This window comes from Phaethon lepturus, unplaced genomic scaffold, assembly GCF_000687285.1.
Source record: "Phaethon lepturus isolate BGI_N335 unplaced genomic scaffold, ASM68728v1 scaffold23767, whole genome shotgun sequence".
Lineage (NCBI taxonomy): Eukaryota > Metazoa > Chordata > Aves > Phaethontiformes > Phaethontidae > Phaethon > Phaethon lepturus.
This window is the reverse complement of record NW_010554365.1, coordinates 1-22,175: the sequence shown is the minus strand read 5'-3', so window position 1 is coordinate 22,175 and position 22,175 is coordinate 1. Positions and strand designations below refer to the sequence as shown.

Genomic DNA, 22,175 nt, shown 5'->3' with positions numbered 1-22,175 from the left:
ATCTCCTATCAGTTCCCAAACGTATTCATGCATTGTCCCATCTCTCTCTTGTGATCACAACTGCCTCCAACAAATCCCCTCACACAATGAGGGTTGCAAATTTGCTTAGAACCCAATGTTGGTTTCCATTTCTACTTCTCTCTGCTTGTCTTTTCTCTCTGGATACTTGCAGGGGCCAAGCACCACAGCATCAGTCTGACACTGCCATCTGGATGAGCAGCAGAGGCTGCCTGCGGTCTCAGTCCTGGCTGACAAAGCCTGGGAGGCTGCAGGATGCTCCCCTTCGAGCCTTACCCACCTCCACAGTCTGGGGGATCTTGCTTCCTACCCTCTGATCTCTGCCAAAGCCCTTAGATCCTAGCTGGTGGGACTCCCTACCGCTATCTGCTATTTTTTCTGGAGCAAATCCATGCAAATCAATAGCAGGGATTAAAAAAAAAGAAGAAAAGAGTAAATGAAATGGCAGTCGGGTTTAGTTTCATGAATATATATGAGTGAGTAGAACAAGAGCAACAAAGTACCCCTTTCTGGTGGGCTGAGAATCGACACGAGCCCTGAGCCCCAAGTCTCCAGGGTAAAACACAAGCGAAGTAAACGACAACACAAACACCCACTTAGCATTCGTGCTACATACTCCTGATCTGAGCCTCACCAGCTTTAAGAACGCTTCTGTTAAATACTGTAATGCTCCCAATTACAAGTGATCTGGATTGTTTATTTTCTAAACAGATTTCCCGCCCCCCCAGGAGATCCCATAAGCCTAAGACAAAAGCAGTCTTGAAGAGGTGTTTCAGTCTCTTTTGGCTATACAATATCCACAGCTGGCTCGATTTTCCTAACTGTTTCATACTGACCTTGAGGATATTTCGGCCATTAAACGACTCCCGTTCCTTGAAAGATGATTTACCAGTCATTGTATTGTTTCGCTCTTCAGCTGTGAAGAGAAAAGCCAACACCAGAATGAGCTTCAGATGGGAGAACTGTGTGTGCTGTACTTCACCCCCCCACTCTCTCCCTCCCCAAAGTCAGCTGCCAGCTAATAAACCATCTTTGCCCAAAAACACTTCCACTTTGGTTTTAAAGAAAACAAGGCTGAACACACAGGAATCGGTGCCTTTATTGGGATCGCCTACATTACCTGGAGAAAAGACCCTAAATGATAGCTACTGCTAGGGTGATTCTGTAGGGCTGATGGCTCAGTGCAACACATCTGCTTCGCTCTGGCTGATTTTAATCCCACATCCTGCCAGGGTGAGAGTCAGCACTGTGAGCGCTTGCATCACCTGGAACAGCACCAAATACCAGACGGAGCGTGTGAGCACAATGCCAGGCACGATCCAGACAGCACCTATACCAACCTCTGCTGCCTGCTCTGGGAAGCACATACATGTGGTGTGTACGCTTCTGCGGGGTGGGCACGCAGCCACACACACAGACATTAAGAATAGCAACCTAGGCCTATAGCAACTGCCAAGTGCCTATGTCTTAGATCCATTTCCCCAGAGCATGTCTGGGTTTTTATATAATCCCTAAGTACACTATCTGTTCTTTCTACAGGACCTCTGCCTCACTCAATGAATATATTCAGTATTTCTTTTTCATCTCCAGCATTAACTATGAGGTCCCACTTACGTCTAGCACGCTACTCAAATCCGCTATTGAATATAAAGCAACTTCTATGGCTATCACCCATCGTGTCTGAATGCCTCACACGCCTCATGGGGTTTTCCAGAATATAGATGCAGCTGCCCATTGCCTCTCCTAACAGAGAGCCACAGCAGCACTTGGGGCTTATGTTTTCACCAGTTTTCAGGGCTCAGTTGAGAGCTAAGCCCCATCTTTTCAGGGTTTCTACTGCCCGAGTACCCCTATCTGACTTCAGTAGCAGTCAATCCCAAAATCTGCCACAGAAAACTGTAACACAAAGCACCTGCTGTTATCACTGTCCATACAGAGGCAGTAACTGGAGAATACTGGATATAATCTATCGGCATTGTGCAGAGGCCACCGCGCCAAAGAAAGCTACACAAAGCTTTCGTGCAATGCTGTTAAGGCTTGCAAACTACCCACCAGCACCAGCGCATATGCATGCTTGCACATGGAGAGCAAGGCTGTAACACACTGTCCCTCCCTAAATGCAATGCATCTGAGGCTGCTTTATAAAGTACTGCAATAAGAGCGATGCTGCAGACTGCTAGAGCAGACAATCTTTTGGCAGAGACAGCAGACACTATACACTCAGTAATAGCTCATGTTCAGCCTCATAGCCGTCTGAATTTGATTTAACGAGAAAGACACTGGAATCAGGTTCCTAAACCAACAGGCAATCTTTAACTTGACCAAAGAGGATCACATTTTCATCTCGTTTAAAGGTCAGCACAGCACATTGAGTTGTTACTGAATTTCAGTTTGGGGCACAGAGAGCCCAAGACCTCACATGGTACTTGAATACATTCCTCTCTGGCCCAGAGTTCTACAGGGCGCTACTGTTTCTGAAGCTACGACAAAGAATCTTAGAAAAGATCCAGAAAGTGCTCAAAGCACGCCTGCCTTCTCCAGCTCTGCTGCCTGCTTTTTCATTTTCTTCTGGGTTTTAGTGACATCCCCCCACAACTGTGGGTATTTTTAAGATTAAGAAAAATCAGAAAATAAAAAAAAAAACATAAAAGCAAACAACAGCATTTCCTGTTCAGAGGTATTACTTGAAATGCATTTATCAGTAAGGAGAAGGGATACCCACCACTTGGATCTTTCCTGAAGAGAGTGTTCATGACTGTAGCATGCAGTTTCACCCTATCCCATTCTTTAAGCATCAGGCCGGAGGCCACAAACCTTTCCACCAGTTGATCCGCAATCACCTGCAATCTGTCAAGGCAAAAAGAGAAAGAACAGAGTAGCATAAACCAAGGAGAAATCCCTGCTTCCCGCTTTTCAGCCAGGGAAGGCAGCACGTGTGAAATAAAGTCTCTGCACCCACACGGGGAAAGGGAGCTAGTCTCTGATGGAAAGCGAACGCAGCCATCAGGATTCAGTTCTGGCTGTTTCATAAAGCTTCCTTGATGATCACTTCTGCTGCAAATATTCCACAAAGAAGGGCAGATTTAGCATAGCAGAGAGCTTGTTCGCAGTGACAGATGTTATTGGGACTTGAAGGATGCATCTTTCTATTGCCAGGAAACACCATGTGACTCTCCTTACAAATGCTAAAACCTACAGACCCCCAGGGGGGCTTAGGCACCTTGACTCCTGGAAGACCTGCTCTGTTCATGGACTGTGACCTGTCCGGTGCACTGGGATGGATCTCGGACCCCCTCTGTCCCAAATAAGCAACCTAGTCAGCGGGCATAATTTCTGGAAGAGCCCAGAACGTGGTGACAGAGGGCACAATCCCAGACAGCACACCCTGGTGAATGCTCCAGCTTCGGAGTTACTGAGCAAGCAGAATCAAAGGACTTCTTGCCACCTTCTTGTCTGGTCTCAGTCCGGGACGAAAGAGTCCGTGGCTGCCGGGATCTGCGGGCGGGCCCGTCCTAGAATAGGCAGCGGGAGCAGGCAGGCGACTGGAGGAGTGCGCTCACGTATCCTACATCTAAAGAGCTGAAGGAACTTCCAGGCTGCTGCTGTCCCCCACAACATTTCTGCAGTGCCCCAGCCTTATCAAAAACAGCAAGAATGCACTAAACAAGAGCTTCTGACACTCGAAACCAAGGCAAGAGCATATACGTCTATGCAGAATAATTTGGGCTCCTCTTGCCACGTCCAAGGGCTTAGACAGCTCTCTGCTCCACCAGGTGCCACCACTTTGGTGTCCCTGGTGCAGCAGGAGAGGCAGAGCATGGCCTCTCTGAGGCTGTCCCCCAGAGCTCAGGGCTGCCACGCTCCAGATGCCAGCTCCTACCCCCTTGCCATTTTGTATTGGCCCTCATGGGCTGCCAGCCCCGGTGTGATGATTTCAAGACTCTCAAACTACCAATTGTCATGGCTTTCTACTACTTTCTGGCTTTACATCAGTGATTTTTAAAATTAGCAATGACAAAGATTAAATGAATGTAATTACAGACAATACTAAAACAAATTAACAGAGAATAGCTCAAGTGAAAATGGTGCTTTATTACGTTATAAAGTTAATCAAGGAAATAAAACAAATTAGAATGAATTATAATGGAAATTATTTGCCGTGTGGGAGGCATCAGAGCATGATCCCTCTCTCAGTCTGAGCCATTATATGTGCAGAAGGGCTTGCCAGCCCCTAATTCTGTCTGCAGTTATGCAAGCTAAGTCAGGGTAAATCAAATCTCCTGCTTTGTAGCTTAAGCTGATCAAGACCATCCAAAGATCAGGAAGGAACTCCACTCCTCAACCATGCTAGTAACTACACTGAGCTAGCAAGACGTCTTGCACGAGACAGGAACGCACACACCTCTCTTAAACGTGGGCTGCAGCAGCATGATCTAGCACAGCAAACCACATGGCTGCCGTGGTTTTCTACCTACTTTTCCCATTTCCCTGAGCAAAGCACGCAGGTGTTAGCGAGCAAGAGGTGCATGGAGCTGCTCAGCAATGATCCATCTAGCAGATTAGAAAATAAAGCAGAGTCTTCTGGTGGGATCACCATTTGTCCAACACTGTGTCTGCTGGAATATCAAAGGAAGCAAAACAAACTTCCACTGCTCTCCTTCAACACAAAAATAACTTCCTTCCCCTCTGCAAAGCCAAATGTTTTCGGATGCTCACTAACAGTTAAGGAACTATATTAGGGGAGAAGCGCCAGGTGAACTAATTCACAGGTGAGGGCAGGATCAGCCTTGGCCAAGGATAAAAACTTACAATCGCTTGGCCCTCTCCGAGCATGCTGCTATGCAAAAAGCAAAAAAGATGTTGTGGAAGAGAAGCCTGGCAGCCTCCAGGTGCCATGCAAAGCACAAGATCTGGGTTTGGCCAAAACCTCAGCTAACAGACCTCTGTGAGGGACAGAGGAGACATCAGCCCTTTCTCAGGGGGGCTGTTTTCAGTTTTAAGCCAAGGTGGATTTGAAGGCTCGTTTCTCTCCCCTGCTAAAAGCAGCTCTGCCACCCCCAAGGCACATCAGCATGTTCTGCTAGCTAAGTGGGTTCTCAGCAAAACGGAGACAGTAGGCATCTGAAGCAGACCACAGTGCTAGTACCAACAATTCAAGCTGTCCCCAGACGCAGGCAGACATTGCTGTCCACTTCAGGTCCTATTTACGCTCTACAGGATTTTTCTACTAGCTCCTCAGGTCGCAGACTTACTTTCAGATGCAAGCAGAGTCGCAAAGCACTGTGTCTCAGAGATGATCCAGAGCTCGGTGACTCAGGAGAAGAGGCCCGTACCTCAGCTCCCAGAGCTGACACTTCGGATACTTTCTACAACAAACTGACCAAAGGGCATTTGGGTCATTCAGTGCCTGCCTCCATCTCATCTTTCTGAGTGCTTCTGCCTTGTTTCTCCCTGCACTTCTGTCTCCTGGCTGATATCTAGCTTGTCCTGGTTCTCCACCCTCCCCGTTTATCTCACCTCTTTCAGGGTAGGACAACACTTCATGGAAAGAGATTTCAATTCTTACTGCCTCCCAGCAATTACATTTTAATTTTCCCACCCATTCCTTCATCTCACTTCCTATCTCTTACTTCAACACAGCCTCCAAAGTGCAGTTTTAATCAGGGGGCCCCTCTTGATTCCTCAGCCCTCAGGGAAAGGAGATGCCAGGACATGTCCTTTCTTCCTTGAGCTGGTCCCTGCTCACAGCCTCCCACCTCCAGCTGCACGGCTTCGTGCTCCTGCTGTCCTCTAGCAAGGGGAACAGACAACAAAAGGGCAGCACTGCCAGAAAAAGCGAAGGCTAAGGCTCAGAGAGAGAAGAATAAAGCTCTTTTGGCTACTCTCCTACCCTCTTTCCCACCTACACCTCACAACCGGCAGCATGGACTACAACAGTTTCCTCAGTCCTCCAGAAAGCACTAAGAGATGGTACCGCCACTGGTGATGTACTTGTCAAAAATGAGATGGAGGACAGTTGTCCAGACACTGCCACATCCCTGGCAGCACTGTTTGTAGAGCTAAAGCCATCAGCCACAGCGACGAACAGCACACACAGACACCAACCAGGCTTCGAGATTTCACACTAGCAGCTCAGAAGACAGACAGTTCACACCCAGCGCCCATTCCAGGCTGCTTACAGACACAAAAACCAACTCTGTAACCAAGCCATGCTCTTCTGAGGACCTTATGGTGTAACTGGGATTTAAGAATAATTAAGTGCTGCAGAATATGCCAGGCTGTCCAGATTAATCTGGATTGCAGGTTAGGAACTAGACAGCAGAGGCCAAGTTGTCCTGCCTTCTAAGTCATCTCGGGAGTATCTCCTTGGCCATCTTATGACTGCAGGAGCCACCACTCCATTATTCAATGTGACAGACGGCTACAGAAACAAATGACATCTTTCAGCCGTGCCACCGGTGACTGATTTAAAGAGCAAACACATCACTGCCTTAACCAGTTTAGGAAGAAAGAATGACTTAATCTTCCTGACTGCTGGCCCAAGGACTGCTAGCAGTACCCACCAGCTTCAGATGGCAGAGGGTTTCTCTGGCACACCGCTACTGCTGCTGCCACACATCGAGGAGGAATAAAAGAAAGGAGCATGGAAAACTCACCTGTCTGAGCCATCCTTCATGTGGACTTTGGCATAAAGGACATCCATCATGGCAGGGTCATCGTTCATGTACTCCACTCCTGCCACCTCCACGGTCAGGGGCTTGCCTCCAGCAATTTGGCTAAAATGCAAGAAATCCCTTGTGTTAAAAAGCAAAACATCACACCTGCTTTTGAAATATAACGCATAGTACTCCTCATGCACGCACTAAATATTTGGGTTTACTAAGGGAATGACATAAAATACATTTTTTGCTATAGTTAAACACAACTTTGAGGTTAAGCAGGACTTACAATGTTATACAGACTGTGTGGGGCAGTGAACTCCGCTGAGGAGTTCTTTTCTTTCCCGTATGTTCCAGGTTGTTTGCGCTGAATAAACCCAAATACAAAAAAGGCTCCCTAACTTCTAAAGCTTGAAAGGCTACAAGCTGCTATTTGTCCCTCCATCTCAAGAATATTGTAAAAACATTTGAACTCATACGTTTGGTGCTTTAGACACTCATTAATTCAACTTGTCAGTGTTCACAGGTCATCTCAGCATGGAGATCTCCATTTACATTTCACAAAACCCATCAGCAATAAAATGGAACACTTTCTCATACCAGAGAAGCTCCTGTGAAAAGAGCGATCATGACACAAAGTCTCCATCTCGTTTGATTTTCGCTGGGAAAAGTACTCGATACAGAATGCAGTTTTAAGTACATTTCAACATCCACTTACAAATGCTGGAAGTAAATAGAACTGTTTTAAAATCAGCTCCAGCTACTCTTCCAAGAAGGCGAAACCGAAAATGCGTGCAGGATATAATATGCACTCCCACACCTGCAAACACACTGTGAAGCGTATCTGCTTCCAAACACGCCGCCTCCTTGCCTTTACCACCAGAACATCACAGGGAGGGAAGGCGCCGCAGCGAAAGCTCCCTGTGAGTAAGTGCCGTTGTCTCATTTAACACCGAGGTCTCGTGGAAAATATAGGGAGTGTCTGGGCAGGCAGAAGTAATAAACATGAGTTAACAACGTGAGCGTGACTTTGCTCTAACCTTGCTCACTTCTGTTTGGCCTGCCCTAGAGATCGACTTTGAGACTCTCTGCAAAGCTTCCCAGGTGGAATAAGCAGAGTGTGAACTCCCCTTCCAGTATGTTTACTGGGAGGAAAACAGCACAAGAGCACTGTTGTGCACATCACACCGAGAGCACTAAAGGCCACGCATTCTAAAAAGGGTCAAAAAGGGGCACATCTACCTTTATATGGCACTGCCTGCATTTAGAGAAGCAAATGAACACTAATGAAGGTTTATGTGGGTGGAAGGAAGCCTAAATTAATTTTCAAAGCATGTTTATTTGGGTATGGCAGAGGAAATAACCTAAAGGTTACGTTCAAGTGTTGATTCCCCCTCCACTAAAGGAAATGGAGGGTAGAGATTTTGTTTGCCTCAGTTCAATCCACTTATGAGGAAGCTGGCATTTCCCAAATATTGCAGGCAGACCCTTCCCCTGGAAATGCGCTTGCATTTCTGTTCAACAGCTGAACAACTGGAGCCATTATTCTAAAGGCAGAGGGATGAATTTTGGCCATGCATTAATTCCCACAGATATTAGCTGGCACAGCGTGGCTAATTCTTCATGCACTGAGGCAATAAATAAATAAATCAATAACAATCAAGGATCCGTGCTCTATGTGCAAAGGCTTTGCAGAAATAAATAAATAAGCCAATCCCTCAGGCCATCTCCAATTTCTAAGCTGAACAGAGATAAGCTAATTACAGTGTCATTCAACCACATTTACAGTTAAAGCCCTAACATCTGCAGCTCAGTGTTAACAGGCAGCGAGAAAGCCCCGGTCCTGGAGCAGCACAGAACGTTTCAGACTGATTATTCACAAGGCTCATGCTGGCTTCCCTGCACACAGCTCCCCGCATCAAGAAATGCATGTCAAGGACACCTCAGCATCTGCTCGGAGGCAGGAAGAGAGCAGCGTGCCAGAGCCCACTGCAGGCAGCACACGAAGGTAACGGAGCTCGTCCCTCCCTCTGCAGCAGGCAGAGGACAACAGCAAAAATTGTTCATACAAAAATAACAGGGATGCACGTGAGAAAAAGGGAATGCTGAGGGTTTGAGCTGAGCTGCATGACTGCTCGGTGATTTCTACTGCTCCCATTTGCAATGTTTCAGCCTTTTTCTAAATGTCTCGAGTTGAGATAGACTGTTGAGCTGCTTTTCTCTTCGTTGGCCCTTGTCAAAGACAGCTTGCTGTTTTTCCCCCACTCACACCCTTGGTGATGACATCCCTTTTTTATCACTTACTCCACAAAGTCCTCTTTGCATCGCTGTAGGAGGTCACACGCTTTCTGGATCTCTTGCTCGTTCAGAAGTACCAGTGTCCCAAGAGTCAGATGAAGCTTTGCAGAGTTCTGGAACAGGCTGCTGCTGACTCCGTGATCCTACAAATCAGTCAATCAATCATATACAAGTGTCTTATCCACAAACACACCCCCGCTCCATCAGAGGGATAAATACTACAGAGAACAGGTACCAAACCTTTTATCTCTTCACCACTGATCGGGTTGCTAGTGGCTCAAAGTTGAAACGAGAAACAAAATTTCACAGGCTTTGCGAGCAAGCGAGCTCAGCCTGGCCGGCGAGCTGCAGCACCCTGCTGCACACACGCTCCCTGCCTGCCTTTTCGGCGGAGCTGCTAAACAGCAGCCTGGAAGCTCCTTACGACAGGCTCTAACTCAGGACCCAGGAACAGCACCACACACTTGTACAGGACTTCGAGAGGAGACTTCCATAGTTGTCAAAGCGGCAGCTGCCATCAGCAATGAACTCGACACAAGTCAGCACAGATTTAAAACTTGCGTTAAAGCCCATTTTTTTGTGCAATAAAGCTGGAACCAGCTGTAGTGACAAGCTCTAAATGGTCTCTAAATCCTGTCTAAACACAGGTTGCACCTCACAACCCAAGCACAGCTAATACCAGCTCTGATAATTACCTTTTTCTTGTTCCCATGTGCCCTATAGTTTGCCAAGATGAATTAAGTTTAAATCCCTTTTATAAGAAGAGCTATGTGTTGTTGCTGGGGAAGAACTTGTTCCCAGGTGGAGCAGTGGTTACATTTACCTTTAAAAAACATGCTCTTTTGTTCTAGGATAGTTATAAAAATACCTCGAGGATGGTTAACGCACCCATATTAAAACAATTATTTCCACTTAGTGGCCATTTCCCATCAGCACATTAAATAACCTCCACTTTAACTCCAGAAGAAGCCAACACCACTTGCCACACCACCGAAACCTTTCTCTCTCTGAAAAAAGTCCTCTGACTGAGAATGACAGCTTTGAAGTTTCTAGCTGTGCTTCAGTTTGAAATGACACTTTTCAGATGTTTAAACACTGCAGTATCACAGCCCATCAGAGTTTAATGCTTCACATCTGACTCAGCATTCTTCCTGTCTAACGACAACATCCATACTGTTCTTTACAGCAGTGCTTATGGGCTGGACTAGAGACGAGCCAGCCTGCAACATGGAGGATATCGTCTTTATCTCAACGCATGAGTTTTACCTTTTATTTTTTTTTCCAATTCTCTCCCCCAATTCCACTGAGCGGGGAAGGAGCGAACGGCTATGAGGTGTTTAGCTGCCTGCCAGGTTCAACCACAACAGCATGTACATCCCTTCCACTGCTTCTAATTACTTTCTTGCCAACTGAAAGCCCAAATGGTACCATGCTAGTAGTGGCAAAGCATGTTGCAAACCTCAGCACCATGCAACAGCCTGAAACAAGGACAGAGTAACTACATCAAGGCCCATCAGGGGCAGAGGAAAAAGGGACGGCTCCACCTCACTTCTCACCACCTTCCCCTCTCTGCAATAAAAGCCTTTCGGCTTCTTTTAATTCACACTGCTGTTAACATACATGACAGGACATGATTTCTCTCCATCAGCCGTTTGTCTCCAATGGTATCCGTAGCCAGAGGATATTTGGCCCATCACAAAACAATAGCTCAGGTAACAGAAACTGGGAGAAAGTTCAGTTTATCCTTGCCACGGACAACCAGCCGATGTCACTCCCACAGTGCACAGAGATGGTGTACAGTAACAAGAAAGTAGTTCACAGGTCAGAAAGCAAAAGCCCTACCCTCCTTTTCTGTCCTGGCACGATTTGTACTGTTAGACATAAACCTGCACAAAAAGCAGCGTTTTCCCCTGAGCTTTCCAACACCTGAGTGAGGGCTGATACCTGACAAAGTGATGGCACGACACCTCCACAAGCCACGCTACCACTGCTGGGGGGGATTAGCAGGGAAGAGCAGTGCACAGTGAGCAGGCCAAGACCTAGATAATCTTCCTGGTTTACTCCCTAGTATTTCAGGCAGCTCCTAAAAACCATGCTTACACCACTACTCTTTCACAGGCAAGCAGATCCCACTTATCCCACGCATAAAATAGATGCTACGTCAGAGGTAGCTCTCCCTGCAACAGGCAATGCTTCTGCGGGCATCTTAGCAGCCCTTCATGGCTGGATGCTGCTCACTGAGATGCAAAAAAAGCTTGAACCCACTTATTCTAATTCCAGACTATGATATGCTATCAGCAACCACTGTGTCGCCTCACGGGAAGCTGCACTGTCCAGTGGTATGAGCCCTCTGCAACCTGACCAGCAGGGCCAGACAACAGCAATGCAGAGCCTAGAGGTATGTGTTCATAACTACTGCTAAGGAAAAGTCACATCCTCCTCCAGGGAGAACGAGCCCAAGAGATGTGAGCCTGTCAATGTTGTGATTTTGGGGCTTTATGGACTTCCAAATACCTAAGGAACCCTCTCAAGTTAAGCTACGACCATAAAAGCAGGCGTGAAAAGTGAGGTTCAGCATCAGAGATGGGCAAAGGGATCCACGGGGATCTATGCCATGCTCTCCAAGTGCCTCTTGGCAACAAGCTCCTCTTTCACCAGTTTCCTCCCCCTTGCAGTGGAAGGTGGGCACTCCTCATAGCACAAGTGGCAGTGAGGAGCGGCGATGGCTTCCAGCCCTAATGAAAGCAGAGCATCAGATTAGGGGAGGTGAGGTGTCACAGCAGGGAATCCCCGTATTCTACAAGGGAATCTGAAAGCAGCATATTTGCAGGAACTCACTGGCAGATACAAACACAAAAAGCAGACACTGTCATGTTTCTAATAATTTACTGTTCAAACTTCGGTTGTCTAAGGATGTGCTGAGAGGCAGGAAGAATATCCCCTTTACCTACCATCTGTATGTGATAACTGCACATTTTAGCTTATGCCCCTCCCCAACACTGCCCTGTCATGGTCAAAAAACCACCTCATTTCCACTCAGCCTTAAACTTACATTTTTTTCCTCCCTCCTCCTACTTAGACTTCTATCTTTGCTCTCCTCTTTTGGAAGGGACACAGAAAGGGTTTTATCTGGAGTCCGCCTCTCTTTGCAAAGCCAAAGCATGTTGTTCCTCCAAATCTAAGACCCTGTAGTAGGGAAATTATAGACCACAATACACTTCAGGCCTTCTACATGACAAGGCAAAGGATCAAACTCCTCAGCTCTTCCTCCCTGGCTGCATCCTCTCTACTGTCTTAAGAACTTCCAGTATTTGCAGAGAGCTTTATGATTTTTTTTTTCTTAATAGCAGGATACTGCATGCCAGCTATATGCCCTCACCCACCCTGATGCACAAACAAAGGAGCGAGCCAGAAAAACAGCACCTCCTCAGAACTGACTGAAGAGCTGCAGGCTGAAAAGCCCCTCCCACTTTCTGTCCCTTCCACTCCGAGATATAATATATCTCATTAGCAATGTTTGATATTTACAGGTTGCCATATATCACAGCAATCATATTTCTTGCCCATGTTACATCTGCAGCCTGTTAAGCCTGCAAATGCTGTGTTTGCACAGCTCTGAAAGACGCAACTGTGATTTTTCACGGCAATATTACTGCAAAGTCTCTTCCCTTTTCCACCTGCATACTCAGACAGACGTTTCAGTCCTCCTCACTCTGACACCGACATGACTGTGCGAGGAGACTTCCAAGGTCATCCAGTCATCCGGACCTGCCACTGCACCACATCCATAATGACCTTGCCCAGGTGAGGCAGCTCCCCACATTTATATCAAATTAGCCTCAAAAGAGCCTCCCCTCAGCCCTGCTTCATTGCCTGCAGCCCTGACCATACGACAGTGTGAACGACACCTGAAGTGTTCCATATTTCAACACAAGGTTCACCTTCTAAAAGGTCTTAAAGACACACAAAAAAAAGTTAGAAAGCATACACCCGCCAACATAACCCTATGCTATAAAATATAAATGAATGGTTGTCATGGTAACTGCTTCAGAGAGAAATAGAGTCCCTCACAAATGCTCAATGGCCAGAAGAAATCCTCACACACGCACACCTGGTCCTTTCCCTTCCTTACTGTTATTACCGAGCTTCATTTAAAGACTGGAGTTTATCTAATTCTGCAATGTTTCGCACCAGCAAAATTGCAACAGGAAGAGAAGCGCACTGCTTCTGTCACTGAAACCTATTCAGATTTCTCCAAGTATCCTGAGAAATCCCATTGCTTTGGACAAATCCATAAGCTCTCTTATTGCTCTGTGAGGCACAGTTTTGAATTACTGTTTTTCATTACTGATGTGCTTTCTAGCAGACCCTGCTGTGAGATAAAGTGGTATTAGAGTGGCATTACCGGCTGGTGGAGTGATTGAGAGACGTACGGGGCTGCAATATACTCCTTGAGCTAACAGGCAGCAAAATATCTAGAAACTCTTTTGCTAATATCAGGAAAAGGAAGGGCAGAAAAATAAAACACCATATATTCCTAAGCTATACATATGCAAATCCCCAAATACCTGCCACTGACCAAATTCTACATTTCAAACTAAAAAAGGAAACTCTAGAGCTGATGTAAGCAGTACCAGGAACATTTCAGGCCCTCCTGAGAGGCACAGGACACCGGGCAGTGCTAACACAACCCTGCAGATTCCAAGTCAGGGCACCTTGCAGCCAAGCAGCATAGAGAGCAGGAACTGCAGCCCCAGGCCTTCTGCCTCCACCCATATAGATGCATCCTGCTGTAGGGCAGCTTCAGCTGCCACTGTTTCAGGGGATTCCCAAAAGCACCTTGATGACTTGGCAGCAGCAAAAGACACGCTACATCTTGAGCGTCGCACTTTCTCAGAGATATCGCTGTTACTGGTAGTAGGAGGATTCCTGCCTGGGTGCTGGTTCTGAATACAATTCCAGTCAGAGGTTACTGGAAGCCAGAAGTAGCTGTTAGGCTGAAATGCTTTCTCACGTGCACATCCACACTGCAGGATGCCTAAGCATGAAGCAGAGCCTTAGAGGACTCTGTGCCACCCAGACACAGCACAAAAAGATGGCAGGAGAGACAGAAGGTCAGACAAGAGGAGGAAAAATGAACATGAGTAGCCTGGTCAGCAGTGGCCTCAGCACTCCTCTAACCAAGCTTGGGTTTCTGTAGCTTTCTAGGACAAGGAGCATGCAAAGGTTTGCAGATGTTCCCAGGCAGCTCCTTCTGAATGTGACTGGACAACACTGGGGAATGGCTCAAGAAAAATTTATGAAAATGTTTCTAAGTGGATGGCAGACCTCCCTGCCTACCCAGGGATGCAAACGGATACGTAGGAGTGAGCAAGAGACAAACAATGTGACAGAGGCAGGTCAGGAAGGGTCTGGAGAGCAGGTAAGTTCACTAGCAGAGGCTGGGCCAGTGGAGGGCTGCAGAGATGCAAGTGAAGCAGCAGGCAGGAAAAATGAGTGCTCTACAAGGAGAAGAGCAAGTCCTGCATGAGGCCAGAGTGTTGTAGGAATAAAAACACAGGATGAGAGCACAGATGACAGCATTAGCTGCGAAGATGAATAGAAGAGGCCATGCCATAGAGATGTGACACTGAAAGGATTCACCTAGAAGCCAGAACTCAGCAAGATGTATGGGATGACACTGAGGATACCGCCCTGCACAGCAGGCAGATCTGGGTTTGCTGTCCACAGGCGGGACAAGAGAGACGCCCAGGACGTGCTGGCAGACAGCTAGAGGGAGGAGGAGGATCAGATATACAAAGTCCGGGATGCCAAGGCTTCAAGCAGAGCAGGGCCAGCCATGTCTGAAAGGACTGACAGGCTGAGGGAGGTCAAGTGAAAGGACTGTAACAGCCATAAGCCCAGTTAGAAGGGGATAAAGGGCAGAAGAAACACCAGACTGAAAGCAGCGGTCTCAGCCCAGGGCCAACAGCATGAAGAACCACTACCAGAGCCCCATGCTCAAGTTACCAGCTCCCTGAAGAGCTGCTTCTCTCCCTGTAAATTTGGCGAGTCCCCCAACAAGAACTGGAGCTAGAAACCAATAGAGGGAGCCAGGCCACCACTGACGCCAGTCCCAGGTCTGGCATTCTCTGTCCAGCTAACACTTTCTCAGGCTGTTTCCGTTCCCCTGTCATCAGGGCTTTCCTTAATAAAGGTAAGCTTTAATAAAGGTAGCTGCTGCTGGCTAAAGGGGTCAGAAGATCAAGGCAGTGCTATCTTCCTAGCCTGAGGAAAGCGTGCTCATGGTATTGCACTGCTTGCTAATCCCTGGATCTGTTGGCTAATTTCAGTTGTATTTAACATCAGGTGGAAACCTGAGTGATAGGAAGCTCCTGAGCTGTCATGGAAATAGGCAGCTGAGCAGAGAAGTGGGACTTCAATCAGAACTGCCAGGAAAGACAAGACTGCAAAGCCGGCTCAGTTCTACTCTTGGAGATGAGACAACTGACGTGCAAGTGCCCACGAAAACTTGAGCAAGAACTCCTGTCTCCCCAGATATCAGATACTTCACACCCACAGCATGAAGACATAGGAAACTAAACTTCTTAAGCTGTGCTATCTGCAAGATTGTATTTTCCCCTTTGAAAGGCACAAGCAGAAGTGATGGACACAAAGGTAAGAATATCAGCCCACAAAACCCTGCTGCGTGTATGCAATCTAACCTGCAGCGGCCACAAAGAGGAACTCTTCTCTCTTGCCTATAGATGTCCTCCCCGCAGACTCAGAAATTTAATAATACCATTCCCTCTCCTCAGCCTGGCCCTGTGCATTGACATACTGCTTCTGTCAAACTAGAAGCACGCTGAAATAAACCAGGGAATACACAGCTTTCACTTCATTCTGTTCCTCATTTCCCTATGCCTAACTATTTCCTGCTGCTCTCAATGTAAGATCTGAAGGCAAGTAGGAGGGACTGTCAGCACAAAGTCTCATGGGGAAGAAGGGAAGCGATCAGATTTGCAGGATGGCATGCGCTGCCAAGTCATTTCTCACTCGGCTCCAGTAATGACACCCATCTTCCTTCACTGTCAGTGACCAAAGGAAAAGTGAAATAGAAGCAGCAGCAAACTTGTGAATTCCTACCTGGTTTCACAGTTATGTAGAAATCATATAAAATGTAGAAAGGTCCACTACATTATTTAATGGCTTTTCTACTAAAAACAAAAAAACCCACCAACAATGCCCTAACCCTCTTTTGAATCTTACATATCCTCCCACCTAGGAAAATCTATCACGAGAACAAAATATTTTACTAACAAATTACTAAGTAAGCCATTCCGCTTTCCACAAGATTTTACAACAGCACCCAACAAATTCACAGCAGATCAGCCAACTTAAGTAAAAAGACTGTTAAAAACACATTTGAAGAGAAGAGAAGAGAAGAGAAGAGAAGAGAAGAGAAGAGAAGAGAAGAGAAGAGAAGAGAAGAGAAGAGAAGAGAAGAGAAGAGAAGAGGAGGAGGAGAGGAGGAGGAGAGGAGGAGGAGAGGAGGAGGAGAGGAGGAGGAGAGGAGAGGGAGAGGGAGAGGGAGAGGAGAAGCCTTCAAGGTAAGTGCCAAAAAGCTATCTGAAACATCACTCTGCCAAAGGGCTTCCACTTGATTTTAATTCTCACAGGAATCCTTACCTTTGAGCATTTCTCCAATACTTCCTCCTTGAACTGCAGGAACTTCTCCTGGATGGCGGGCTGGTTGAGAGCGAAGGACAGGAAGTGTGTGAAGGGCTGCTTCTTACGGAAGCTGTCCAGGAGAACATCGATCCGTGTTCGGGCAGAGATGACACAGCTGCGATGCTGCCCTGTAATCACTACAGGGAAACAAAGCAATACCTGTCTGGTTTCTGTGAAGCTACAGTGAGACTACTGACGCCCATGCAAAATAAAGAGTAACTGAATGGATCATGATTTTACACAGTGTTTATCTGTGCACTTTAAAATATCAGTATTGGAGGATATTGTGAATATTTCATCCAGGAGATGCCAGGAGGGAATTAGAAAAACCTGCAACAGCATCTCTCTACTGCTAGCCCTGGGCTCACTGGAGAAGCAACAGGAATTAAAACTCCCAATCACGCACCTAGAAATTTTGCCAGACTCCCCACTTGACTTAAAATGCCTGACACGGCTGTGCTTTCCCCTGTAAGGACAGGATGATGCCATCAAAAGTATCCCTCTGCTCTCAGGTCAGCTCTGAGTGCCTAAAAAACAGTAACTAAGAGTCTATCGCTTCAGCAGCTCTTCAGATTTCTAGTGCATTACTTCAAGTTTTCATAAAGACCATCAAAGTGAACAAGAAAAGAAAATCTGTCAAAGATCAAGATGGCCTATATCGTTTGTGCATGCACTTCAAGGCAACAAACAGAGAACACTTGAGCTTGAAAAGAAAGAACTGCAAGGAGCAAAATTGTCTTGGCTTCCTATTATTACATGTTTTCAACATCTCTCTAATAGTCCTTCAGGGTTCTCAGGAAGAAGTCAAGACTTCTTGAGAAGTACTACCACGTTCTTGTGCGGCACAACAGTTGGATCCCCCTGTCACTTACTCCTCACAGCTCTGTCACGAACGTAACTGTACACCGTGCCAATTATCACCGGAGTGTGTGTAAGGGGTCCTCCAGACATCCACTCAGGCAGAAACTCACACAGACCAGCAGTTATGAGCAATGCCTCCTTTCTTTTTAAGTCACTGGGCGTGATGAAAAGGAACATACGGTACTAGAAAGCCTGCTCTTGCTATCAGGATCAAGTGACAACACCAGAAAGGCAGCAATGTCATTAAAACACTTCTCATATTATAGCAGGTGCTGAAGTTTATTTCATGCATAAATATACAATATAGTGTTTTTCCTGAATGTACATTACAGCTGATTATTAATGAAAATTGTATTAATTTAAAAAGAAAACAGCAATGAAACCCCCAACACATTCAGGCCCAAAGTCCTCAAGCCAGTCATTTAGGGCACAGAAGTGACTTTAGACTATTCATAGACTTAAAATAGATTTTTTTTTCCAAAGAAACCCTTACGCTGCTTTATAAAGATCTATAGACAGGGAAAATAAACTCAGGAGAAAAGTGATTTTCCAAGGGCTGTAAATGGAGTCAGTGCCATGACAGAAGGAGGAATTAAAGGAAAAACATTGCCTATGCCCCCTCCCACTCAAATCGTGCCTGGGAAGCGCCAATGAGAGAACACCCATTTTGTGCATATTAAAGCTCACCAATTTCTCCTTCCACTCCAGGCTTGGGAATGCTGATGGAGGTTCGAGTCTCTGTTTCTAGTCTCTTCTTGGTTTCCCCTTTCTTCCCAATGATGTACCTGGAGGCATAAAAGTGCAAGAGTCACTCACACAGCACTGCTGGGCCACTCTCCATCAAGCGTGTCCAGCCAGCAGAGGAATCATGCCACAGGCAGCTGGGTCCTCCCCAGATTTGGTATATCCACGCTAGAGGGACGCACACACTCAGCCTCACGCACAGGATCTTGTCCAGACACAGAGGCTTCTTCCAGGACTCCGCGTGTGACCAGCCTAGGAGCTCAAGATGATGTTGAGCCATGGCTCACAACTGGCTTAAGCTAAAATAAATCAGTCAGTCCATGACAGCTCTGCCTAGCACATCCTGCCACAGCTTACTCGTCAGCTGGGTTATCCCTTTTTCCCCATTACCCCAGCTACCAAAGGGTAATGGGCTCTTCTTCTGCTTTTTGCTTTGTTCAAGGTAGTCATTCGGCAGCATCCAAATACACAACAGAACACTTTTCCTTCTCTACATTTCAGTAAAACTATTCATCCAATAAAATTGTCAAAAATAGCTAGATAAAGGTCTGAACACTACAGGCTTCCCAGTAAAGATCAGATTGGAGTGACCAGTCAATTCCAGCTATGTGTGCTTTCTCTCAAAGCTTTCACAAACTCGCCCCAGTTCTTCCTCCCCTTCACCCACCCTCCCTGACGCTTTTATGTTCAAGGGAAGAGATGCTCAAAAACTCTCCTGCCAGCAAGAAAGCACCACCTGCTGTCTCTGTCACAGGGAAGGCTAGGAGTCAAGCATGGCCCAACTGCACTAGAAAGGCACTGCCAATTTTTCCTTCCCAAATGCTAAAATCCACATCCACAAAACGGAATAAATTTCGGAGATCTGGCACTTATCCTGACTTCAAAAAAAAAAAAAAAAAAAAATTCTGCACTCAACCACTTCCCCAGCCAGCAGCAACTCAAATAAACCAGAAACACATAGGCTCACTTGTATAAGGGGCTAGGAACCTCCACTCTGCACTGGAAGCCTTTCTCAGTCTCTTCCACCACAAAGACATCACAGGGTTCATCTGTGCAGTCACTGGGGCCTACCAGAGAAAAAAAAACAACAGACCTTGCACAACCTCTGTTAAGTCTAGCAGTGCTTTATGTAGGACACGAGTTTCACAGCCGCCTTGTCCCAAGGTTAAATAAAGGAAAAAATGGACTCCCCTCTGGTGCAGCTAACTGCTTTTTATTTCACTTTACTACCAACTCCAGAAAGCATAATGACTGCTTCTAAATGTGCCGGGCTGGGAGGTGCAGGAAAGCAGCAGTTACAGCCCAGTTTTTTTCTCAGCTGGAAGTTGTGCAACCACCCAGTGGGAATGGCCTCTTCTTCTGGCAGGGTGGAAGCTACCAGCCCATTCAGAGACCCAAGCAGGAATTTAAAGCGCAGAAGAATACAAATAAAAGGTGAGGATAGGTTTGGTTCAAGGGTTTGGGTACAGTGTTTTGGAAAACAAAGAAATTCTCACACCCTCAGCACAGAGAAATAGATGCACCTTTCATCCGTGGGCCATTCAGTTATGCCTGTTAGGAGTGAACACGATTTCCAGAAAGGGGCCTCCTCTCCAACACATACAGGGATGAATTTGGGTGGCAGGCAGCTTATTAAAGCTTTGTTCAATCCATTGAAAGGCAGGGTGGAGGGAAAAACAGGACACAACAGCCACAACCCTCTCCATTGGAGAAGTAACAGCTGAGCTTTTCTGTGCCCATAACTCATGCAGAACTACAACAGATGTACAGACAGAAAGATAAAGTAAAATACATCAGAACAGGAAGAATTTTGCCCCCAAAATAGGCAACACCTTCCAAAAGCCACATTATAAAAGGCCAATTCTTCAAGGGGCAAACATTGCAAGGACAGAGAATCTTAGCGAGCAGCTTCACTCCTGCCATATCTGCAAATACTCACACTACTGAAAAGAAAGGTGCCTCAGGAACCTGAGGACAACAGATCTGCAGCACTAATTTGTTTTCCCCTTTTACTGGAGATCTATCACGGCCAGCAAACAAAATGACAGTCAGGAGCACAATCACCCAAACCCACATTAGGTAACTGGGATTACATCCACTCTTTGGTCAGCAGGATCATCAGGGACCAATGCAAAGCATTTTTCTCCCTCTTGAACACCTCACTCCACCACACCAGCAGGTCCTTGAGCACATAAAGGCACCAGGGAGAACACCAAGAGTTCGCTAGGTCCCCAGTGTCGATGTTTTCACCTGTAGCACTTCCTGACAGCACCACGGTCACCCCTTGCGCAGCACTCTACCTGCACAGAAATCCTCCTCCTCATGCTGGTAGGCCTGCTCTTGAATGAGATTCTTCCTGTATATTCGCCCCCCGATCTTTATCAGGGTGGGCCGTAGAACGTCCATCCTGCTCCTCCTCCTAATGCAAAAACAAAGACAACTTTGCTAACTGATGCCAAGGACATTTTGATGTTTCCTCATGGATAATCTGTAAGAGCCAACAGGGGAGCTCTGAGGGGCTCCGCAGTGAAAAGTGAGGTCTGTACCTCCAGAAGAGCAATAACTCCTCCTATACATATATGCAAGAAATTTCAGAAAAGTAATACCTTCCCAAACCTTATGTCACTTACTGAAAGACTAATTTTATGAGAACTTACAAGCATACTCTTTGTCAGCTCATAAAGCACAATCAAGTAAAAATGGGAAATTTAAGCAACATCAGATACGTAACAAAGCATCAGAGTTTCTCATTGTGGCCTGAGTCAATGCGTCATCTTAAATTAACACCATGCAGGACTCTGAACAGCTTCACATTGTTAACTTGCCATAGCTGCAGACCAGAGACCCCAACCTCTCGCAAGGAATCCCCTACAACATGAACCTCTCTCAAAAATACCTGCCATCCTCCTCTGGTTTCTCAAAGGCCTAAGGTGCTTTTCAAAAGCAAACCCAGCTCCCTGGATCTGCTCGGGAGGCAGCCATGGAAGGGAAACAAAGCGCTCCGAGGGGTCGATGATGGCTGGTATAAGCAGTTACACCTCCTGCCCTCCACCTCAGAGCACCCTGGTAAATTTGAGGCATACACATAAATGTCTTACACTACCCTGCATTATTCCACTCAGTATTAGAAAGATGGGACACCGAATTAAATATTTTACAGTTGAGAACTGTATGATGTAAAAGTAACAGGGCAACCCAAAGAACCAGTAGTCACCCATCAGAGACTTTGCATCTTCGGTGCTTAAATTTCTACATTCATTGAAACTGCTGGATACCTCAGTTTGCCTCATGTTTTCAGAAGAGAAATTTGTGTTACTCAGCAAACAAAGTTTCCACCAAAAAATGTGCCTTCATCAGAAGGTTCACCTGTCCACTACAACAGAACCTGACAGGAAAAAAATGAAGACCTTGCCTTTGAAGATGAATTTATCCTAAACTGGATTTATCGTATGGAGTGACCTCAGGTTCAGAAGGTTAATGCTTCTCCCCTCTATTAAAAGCCCCATCTTCCAAAATGACTTACAACCACCTGAACTTACATTGAATTAAGGCATTTCTGCAGTTCAAGGACAAAAGTGTAGATGTGAACTGTGCACAGAGGAAGACAGAATATGCCACAAAAAGCCCACGCCATTGTTGAGGGTGGGCTGTTGGTTTTTCTGTTCCCACTCAGGCTTGCTTTTTCTTTTTTAAATCGTAGAGCTGGTGTCACAATTTCTTGGTACAGGACTTTTAAAAGCTCAGGTGCCACTGTGCCCCACCACGCTAAGCAAAGCCTGACGAGGGTCTCGGCTCTACACCCACGCAGGAAGAGGGATGCTGCCACGGCGTGAGTGCCTGAGAGATACAAAGCAGCTGGGGCCGCAGCCCAGGCCCGGGATGAGG

General features: G+C 46.4%; 1 protein-coding gene across 1 annotated transcript in view; it reads right to left on the bottom strand.

Annotated features, from left to right (window-relative positions):
• The window catches only part of ASCC1 (activating signal cointegrator 1 complex subunit 1), a 37,239-nt gene extending 15,240 nt beyond the window's left edge, over positions 1 to 21,999 (bottom strand). Inside the window, exons 1-9 of the mRNA XM_010291838.1 lie at positions 21,830 to 21,999; positions 20,591 to 20,709; positions 19,258 to 19,357; positions 18,234 to 18,331; positions 16,644 to 16,822; positions 8,982 to 9,118; positions 6,675 to 6,794; positions 2,741 to 2,865; positions 855 to 934 (exon numbers count right to left, since the gene is read on the bottom strand). Coding sequence (XP_010290140.1) covers positions 855 to 934; positions 2,741 to 2,865; positions 6,675 to 6,794; positions 8,982 to 9,118; positions 16,644 to 16,822; positions 18,234 to 18,331; positions 19,258 to 19,357; positions 20,591 to 20,709; positions 21,830 to 21,924 — 1,053 coding nt within the window. The 5' untranslated portion in view covers positions 21,925 to 21,999. The remainder of the gene's footprint in view (positions 1 to 854; positions 935 to 2,740; positions 2,866 to 6,674; positions 6,795 to 8,981; positions 9,119 to 16,643; positions 16,823 to 18,233; positions 18,332 to 19,257; positions 19,358 to 20,590; positions 20,710 to 21,829) is intronic.
• Positions 22,000 to 22,175: the final 176 nt, after the last annotated feature.